General features: G+C 36.3%; 1 protein-coding gene across 1 annotated transcript in view; it reads left to right on the top strand.

Annotated features, from left to right (window-relative positions):
• The window catches only part of LOC107224815, a 30376-nt gene extending 22670 nt beyond the window's left edge, over window positions 1-7706 (top strand). The window contains exons 4-7 of the mRNA XM_046732631.1: window positions 3443-3775; window positions 6144-6376; window positions 6900-7157; window positions 7423-7706. Of these exons, the coding sequence (XP_046588587.1) occupies window positions 3443-3775; window positions 6144-6376; window positions 6900-7157; window positions 7423-7615 (1017 nt within the window). The 3' untranslated portion in view covers window positions 7616-7706. The remainder of the gene's footprint in view (window positions 1-3442; window positions 3776-6143; window positions 6377-6899; window positions 7158-7422) is intronic.
• The last annotated feature ends 1259 nt before the right edge of the window (window positions 7707-8965 follow it).

Below are 8965 nucleotides of genomic sequence, written 5' to 3' on the forward strand. Positions count from 1 at the left end.
TTTGCAGGTGCAAGATTGATCAATATCGAGAAATCTGCGAATCGGATGAATTGATCAGGGTATATAAATTGCAAGCAAATTAATCACTGAATCGCGAATGATTACAGCAAAGTGGAATTTTCCATATAAATCAATCGCGTATCTAAACCGTGGTTGAATAGTACGTAATTGAAATTACAGTTCATCGCTGTGAAGTGCATATTTTATACAGTAAAATTTTAAGTGCATTACAGTAAAATCTTCGATAATCGTATAACATAATATGCAGTTATTTAGAACTACGGAGATAATATAACTATATGTTGAAATTTCTATGTAAATATGATCAATGTAATAAATATTATATACATGCCCGTATTATCGTCACGACTTAAACGGATCGAGGATTCGAACCGCTTCTGCACCGTAATTACATGCTTTAATTACGATAATTACCGCCTCAGCGTTCCAGATCCGTACGCTCTTCGTTCGATCAATGATCCAGTTATATACTGTATTATATGTAGGTATACATACGTTATATATACGTGTCTAGACACGCGGTTGCTAGGAAATATTGTCTGCGTTAACAGATTTCACTAAACTCGACTTACTGGTTAGTTGAGTTTGGTTAAGGAAAAATTTTTACTCGACAACCATTCTCTGGAAAAGCTTCACGAATTAACCGATTCATCGCTCAGAGAAATGATTAATCGAATTTTCCAAAACACGGTGATAAAATATGTATGCAGTAGACGAATGAAATGTTTTTTTTTGATTCAACAAAAACAAGTCTTCGGAACGTAATAATTGAGGCTTATATATTTGCAGCAAATCAAAGAACTTCATGAAATTAATTTAAAAAAATCATTTTATATAATTCGAGCTCGTTTTACGCGTTTTTCCATACGTGCTTTCCGTTCGCAAAGTACCCGAATGCGCATGAGCGGAGTAGAGAAAATACCACTTTTACGTCCTAGGGGTTAAAAGTGGTCTTCTCTGTACTCCGCGCATGCGCTGTAGCGAATAAATCTGACATTACGCGACCCTAACCTCAATTTCTTGCTTCGTCAAAAAATGCGTAACGTACTTGTTACTTGTTACATAAAGAATCGTGTGCAACAATCGTCTTCGGCTCACCTAAGACTCATATTGCAAACTTAGGCTTATCGTTAGGCCAAAAACAGCGAGTTTGCTTCCTCGTTGCAAAATATACTATTTTTGTCATATGTCATAAATTCAACGGAAAAAATAAAATGTTCAAAAAAAAATGTCTACACCTGCGAGTATATTAATGTAGGAAAATACTGTAATTTTTGCTGCAGACAAAATTGGATCGGGAATTGTTTTGCACGTTTGATCGATTGAATCTCTGTACACGTAGCGTTGATACATCTACCTATACATATATACGAGGAAAAAGGCGGGAGAGAATGCTCCGAGAATTATACATTAGTGCTTATGGGTATGTATCGATATATGTTATATGTATACGTACGTGTACGTAGGCGAGTTGCAGTCGTATACCTTACATCTGCGGTACTTTGAACTCGGCCTACAGCTGAGAAGAGTTGTTGGCGACACACCAGTTTTGCGGGAGAGTAGTAAGCTCTCGATCCGGATCTCACGCGATTTAAAAATGGGTCAAGATGCGGTATTTTGCACTCAGGACTGAATAAAATACCTCCGTTGTCCTCCTCCTCCTCCACTTCCATTCCCCGTAGCGATCGACTCGCCATCGACAAATATATCCTTAATTTTTATTAGTAAAGGTATCGCCTCGGCGTAATTGATGCTATACCTGCAGATATCCCGCAGCATCAAATCTGCACAGAAGTTGTTTGTTTATTTCTTTCTTTCTTCCTTTCTTTTTTTTTTCATTTTTTATTTTATTCATCAAAATTGTAGGATAGGAACTGATTTCTTTGAAATTAGCATATTCATGTCATTTATACTTTCGAATAAGCCTCCAGAAGGCGAAAAGGTCCGGGAGTTTGGATTATTAGTTAGGAAAGATGATCCGATGTTGCGGTCACTCCTTCTTCGATCTACTTCTTATATTATTATACCTACTGTCTGGCAATTTATTAATTTTTGATTAAATATAGATGATAATTAGTTGAAATAGAATTATTTATTAAGGAGGCATTTACAGGAATTTCAGTTAATTATTTTTCTCATGCCTTAGGTATGCATTTTTATTTAGATCTTTTAGAGTAAATTTGCCTTGTTAGATCCTCATTTAAATGTATCAGGGTGATGCACGGAGTGCAATTTTAATAGAGTGTGTAAAAAGGTGAATATTCATTCCGCGCAAGATTTCTTATTGCATAGAGATTTTCCTGGCACAATCTTACTTGCAAATATTCCACAAATTGTTAAAGGATTTTTTCAATGGCTTCGTTTTGAAAGAAAACAGATCATTTTCTAGATTCATGACAAAAAACGAGCCGTTATTCGATATAAAATTTAGAGTATCTCACTCCTCGGTGAGAATGTGGGAAAAACTTGTAACAATGTGTGAAAAATACTGAAATAAAACGTGTAAAAGTTTCAGATGAATCGGTCACAAAAATTTAGGAGAAATCAGAAGTGAAGAAATATGCATTTAAAGTTTAAATTCTCAACGAGTCGCAGAACGCAGACTCATGCAAGTTAAAAATACAAAGAACCGAAAATCGATTTTTTGACCGTAAATGCCTGCAAATAATCGGGATGATCCGCTGCCTGGTGTATAATAATTATTCCCTAATTTTCTCTTCCTGTTAATAATCTGCACGTCATTGCGCCGTTTGCGATGATTGACAATTTATTATATTTGTTTGTTTGTATCGTGAAAGAATTATCGCCGGTATCGTGACCCGGATAAATTATCGCGAGACTTTTATAATATATGACCTCTTCACCCGCAAAGCGTGGGAGTTTCCGACGTTCTCTTAAGGAGAATAAAAAAATAAAAATCTAAAATTGCGTGCGAAAATCTGTACAGTATAACGGAGTATTCGTGGCGACGTTTTATACCTTTTTTTTTTTTTTTTTTAAACTAGTATTTAAAAAGAAAAAAAGAATGAAAAAACAAATATGCAAGTATAATTATATTACGTACAGGCAAGCATAGATTATTTATACATGTATACACGCGATGCTGATTACGTCGTGAAAAAATTCATCTTGCCTATAATATTCGGACATCGACGATGTACGAATTCGCATCGCTAATATTAAATTCCACGTTTAAAACTGATTAGAATTTTTTTTTCAAGTATATAAAAGGTGATTTTTCAAACTGTTGTCTAACGAGAAATTCAAAATTAAAAAGTTGAACAATCGGAAGATTCTGCAGCTGAATTTATCAATGACGAAAGTTTTTCATTTCTCAAGTCGGCCAATATTTTTTCTTTTCTTTTTTTTTTTCACCTCTATTTTCGCATAAAACGAGGAATCGTTTCTTCTATTTCTTCAGGCTGAAAAGGACAAGCTAGAGGCCCGTCGAATTGCTCTGGAGAAAAGGCTCGAGGGATGCGAATCGGAGCTGCGCGAAAAGGAGGAGGAGCTCTTCCTTCAGCTGGAGCGAAGCCTTCGGCTCGACGACGAGGTCGAACGCATCCGGAACGACCGGGACGCCTGCGTCGCGGCGCGTGACCGACTAGAGGAAGAACGAGCCGCGGCACTGCGCCAACTCAAACTCCAAGACTCGCAGAGCGAGGCGACCAGGCGGACCCTCGAAAGAGCTCGCCAGGATGTCATAAAGCAAGCCACCGTCATCCGGGCGGAGCGAGACGCCCTCGAACTCGAGGCAAGATCACGGAAACCTCTCCTAACCCGGTCGGAATGGACGTGATAATGCAAAAAAAAAAAAAGAAACACCTTGGACTTTTAGATACCCAGGGTGGTCGTTGGTCAGGGAATTTTGGAAAACCTGAAAATTTTATGGGATTCTTATATTCTGGAATGTTCAGGGAAATGTTGGGGGTTTTTGCGGAAAGTCAGGGAATCGTTTACTATATTTTATTTTATTTTATTTTATTTTTTTTTTTTCATACAAATACGTTCCGCACTGAAAAAAATTTTCATTGTCATAGAAACTGGAAAAATTGAGTAAAACAGCTATCGTTAAAAAAAAAAAACTGTTTGAATATTGTTGGAATTACGAAAAACGAGGTACGCCTAAACATTTTGCGCTATTGTCGATGCTTTTTTCGGTTATTGCAACGCAAAATCAGTTTCTGAGGCTTAGTCTACTTTTTTGGTTAAATAAAGCACATAAATTCAAGATGGCGGCCGTAGTTAATGCAGAGTCTGAGTGAAATTTTAGATTTTTATTACCAACGACCCCCTTATTAACGATTAGCAATAATAATATAGTGGTATAGAAAAATTGCAATTTCGAATCTACATTCCGACTGGATTATTCTGTACGTTCCTCTTTTTCATTCTGTCGAGAAATCCTTCCCAATTTGCTTGTTTACACGAGACTCTGTTGAATTTACCAAAGACGACGAAAGAAGCGGTTCTTTTGTATTTAGTTTTTATTTTACACGAAGAAATTGTGTCGTTTGATTCGACAACGACAAAAAAAGTGATTAAAACAGAAATTGGGGTTATTGAGGTAAATAATTACAATTTTTTCACCGTATTTGGTAAATTAGACCATTTATTTTTTTCTTTTAATTGTGTAGAAGGGTCAAAATATCGAATTTTCAAGAAGGCAAAATTCTGTTTTATCAAATTTACGAAATTTGGAAAGCCGTAATAGAAAAAATGCTGTAAATGTAAACAGATGGAGTAAGTATATAAAATCGTTTCAACTCCTATATATATTCCTATTAAATCTGACAATTCTACATTTTGATTTTTCTATACGTCAACTTCCTACATTTTCAAACTTGTGCATTGCGATCCTTCTACCTTCTATGTATTATTAATTTCTCTACTAACTATGTTATTTCCTCTTCCAGTTTACCACATATTTGCAATTTTCTACGATTCCGGAAATTCTTAGAGTTGATATTGTATGTATATGTGAGATTCGTCAAACAACCAAATTCCTTACGACAATTTTTCCTCGTGATAAAATCTTTCTCTTGATCCCTTAAATCAATTTTTTTTCCTTCGTTATCGCATTTAAGCTACAGAGGCATGCATTGATCTTTGTAAGAATGTTGAAAATTTCATACCTTTTTTTCAAATTAATACATCCACGTTCAAATGTATACCGATGCGGTATTTGCAAAGCGCTTACGAGCAGATGTAAGACGACCATAAATCTTGTCAATCTTGACATTGAACTTGAGAAATCTGTGCCTGATTTGTGCGAAACCTAAACACACGTATTCGACGCCTTGCTTGCTTTTTTCTACGCTTTCTTTCAAATTCGTGTTACTTTTTTCTCAATTCGTTTACGGTAGCGCGAAAAAATTCAACTTTCGGCGTAAACAGACGCGTTAGTTTAATGACAATAATAATGTACACACTGTATCGAATCGTAGTATAAAACGGCGGTGAATTAGGTCTCATTCGCTTCTCCGTTATCTCGTCGTCGTTCTTGACGAAGCAACTTTCGAAGTTGAAGAAGAAGCAGCGTGAAAAATCGACAGGCGACCGAAAGGTTTTTTCTCTCTCTTTCTCTCTCTCTCTCTCTTATTATCACTATTATCACTATTATTTCTTCACTGTTTTTTTTTTTTCAACCTCTTGTTCGTGTTTCACCGTAGAGAAATCAGCAAAATATATAGTTTATAATAAAAACGTCGTTTTGCGTATGCAAGAGCATAATTGAATTCGGGCTATCGTTATTTTTTTTTTTTTTTCTTTCTTTTTTCTTTCTTTTTTCTCTCCAAGAAACTGATCAATCGATTCTTGCAACAATTTTCTTGCCAAGTATAGTCAGGCAAAAAATTTAAAATCTAAAGCTATGACGATCGAAAAAGCAAACTGTGTCATTTAATTACAACCGGCAGATTGGAATGAATTGTTATTCAGATTTTTTTTCTTTTTTCATTTCCACTTTCCTTTCGCACAGCTAACGCCATGTGGTAAAAAACATTAAACGAAATCCATGTTTGAATTATCTGGTTAAAAAAAAAAAACGCATTCCTATAATGGTTTTAATAATTTTTATCCGTACTCCCTACTTATAATGTGTGATTTTTTCTTTTGCACAGAATGAAATACTGAAGGAAAGGCTGAGGGCCGAGCAAGGAGAATTGGGCGCTGAACGTCGTCGTCGCGAGGAAGGCGTCGCGGCGCTTAGCCACGAGGCTGCGACTCTGCGGCATGCCGCTCGTCATCTAAGAGCCGCAGCTTTACACGCGACGGCTTGTCGACGTCGGCGTCGTTGTTCTGTATGCGTTTATGCTAAACGCACATTTGGCGACGTCGAAGACTTTCGCGACGAGTAAGTATACCGCGGTATTCGCTTTCTTACTTCAATTTTCATCCAACAATTCCGAGGATATTGTATTTCGTCACTTCTACAGCGTGGTAAACGGACGGAGTGAGAAAACAAAAAAAAAAAAACAAATAAAAAAAATTATTGCGTTCGGTCGGTAATGTTAATTCTAATGAAAACCTCTACCGTTACTCATTGTTGTAGTTAAGATGTCGACTCAAATTAAATTGGTGATACAAACTTAGGCGATTAGCTGCGACCCGTATCGTAGGTACTTTTATCTTGCGAATAGTATACCTAAAAGGACTTACAGCTCTGTAGATTGCTAATTGCTTGTTAGCAGGGACAGTTAACACAGGCAAGTTATAAGCGTAGCAGAGGTTGATGAACTTTCAGCCTGATTGCAGGCCCTAATTTGATGATAGAAATTCAGTTTAAGTGCCGTAGAGACGTCTGTGGTCAAAGAACCGAGCAGTCATGCTTGGTTATTTCAGTATAGTATATGTGTTCGATTTTTTTTTTGTCACAGTGGGAAACTCTTCAGGTGCCTTCAAGCCCCTCTACAGGATTTACGCACGTGGTTACGGCCCAGTGCAACTGTAACCAACGCCGCGCTTCCTCCGTTGAGAACCAGCTCGCCGATGGACCGAGGAATCAGTTTCATTGACGATTCAAGCAGCATTTCCGAGGATGAAGTTTACCCCAATACTCCAGTTGCTGACGTTTCGCTATCCTCGACTAATTCAAACGCGCCGCAAACTGCCAGGGCATTCTCCTCCGACTCTGGGTAATTGTCAGCGTCGTTTTATGCATTGATCACTCTATTGTTCTAAAACTGTAATTGAATAGCGGGCTGAGCTATTAATTGGTGCAATAGAATTATTTAGCGGAGTGCAAAGATCAATTCTCGATTATCGATTAGTATTTTGGAACAACGTAGAGTATTTTAACTGTTCTTATGTATTTGTTCTAGTTAAGGTGCAAGTTAAGAAGAAATGCCTCGATGGGAAATCCTTCAACATCTTAATAACAAATGTCGTTCTATTCTACAGATTTTCGTCGGAAATGGGTGATCGTAGGTCGCGCTCTTACGAAGGTGGCAACAATAGCCGAAAGATCAGTGAATCTTCGAGCAACGAACCCGAAGGTCCAAGGAATGGTGGAGGGTTCAATCGTTCTCGATGGACATCCTCTTTTCGCAAACTACTAGGGCGCAAGTCGAAGGCCAAACCTACTGCCGATTAATCCTCCCAAGTGACCTTTATATAATAAATAAATTCTCCTATGTACACATACGTTGTAGGTATGATATGTTATAAAAGGCCTGTGCAAATTTTATGACGATGCATTTATTATAGTGCCGTTATTTGTTGCAAGAGTTAAAATGTTACGTGGTACAATTACTACATGTAGGTATTTGGCTATATAAACTTTGTTAAGATTTGAGAATGAAATGTTTTGCTCGGGCCCGAATCCAAGTAGGAGTTAGAGTGTTGGATGCTATTAAAAGTGTATTAGGCAAAATTGAATTCTATTGCGATATTAAAAAAAAATTTGATTATAATCATTTTTCCAAGAACATGAATTATATAATTATAAACTATGAATTTTTAGGTAAACGTTAAAATATGTAAAATATATGCGGTGAAAAAAGAGAAACGAATTTCGGTTCAGGGTTGTTGTCATTGAATTAAATTTATAAACTGGAAACATTTCAAACCAGAAGCTTCCCTCGTCAGCCGGAACACTTTTCTATCATCACATTAACGATACTCATATGAAACGCCTGTACATCTTCAAAACTACCGAGAAGTTCTGATATTTTGTGATTTACTGCAAATCTGGCTGCATATGGGATCGTGGTGATTTTATAAGAATCAACGGCTATGGCGCAACAGTCTCCGGTTGACGTACAAAATTTCATAAATAAATTACATTTAGATTAAGTAGATGAATAAATTTGAAGCAATAACCAGTAAGGGTTGCAAGAATACCACGATATATTCTGAATTGTGCCCAAATATTGTACTTACATTTTTTGTTCTTATTACTTTTGCAAATCATCTTGCCATTTATTTGTCATTAAGGAACAACAATTGATCATTTCATACATCACTCTTCTCCTAATTTTTAGGTATATACATAAACCAATTGCCAATGGAATTATTAGCATATGCCAACACAATTAATTCGTAAGTTGCGCGCAGGGTGTGGTTCCTATTCCAATTATATTTATCAAAAGAAAAAAAAAATTGTTTTTTTAAGTTATGATATCAAAATAATTTCCTGTAATGCTATATATTTAAGCGCTATGTGAATTAATAACTTTACATGAAGAAAGTATACAACTACGCGTAATATTTATCTTCAACATACCAGAAGCAATTTTATGGTTGCGCGAGGAATTTTTTTTCGAGGTGTTACTTATATTACAGATAATTGACCATTTGTTTATTTTATATTCGACAATACTCAACGCGACCAATTTCAATGTAAGTTACACGTCTCGACTTTATGTATTTCAGCCCTTCCTGCACTCGAATGCCTATAATAAGTTTTCATTTAAATTCAATATAATTTCCTACAAACCTGAAA

This window comes from Neodiprion lecontei, chromosome 2 (genome assembly GCF_021901455.1).
Source record: "Neodiprion lecontei isolate iyNeoLeco1 chromosome 2, iyNeoLeco1.1, whole genome shotgun sequence".
Taxonomy (NCBI): domain Eukaryota; kingdom Metazoa; phylum Arthropoda; class Insecta; order Hymenoptera; family Diprionidae; genus Neodiprion; species Neodiprion lecontei.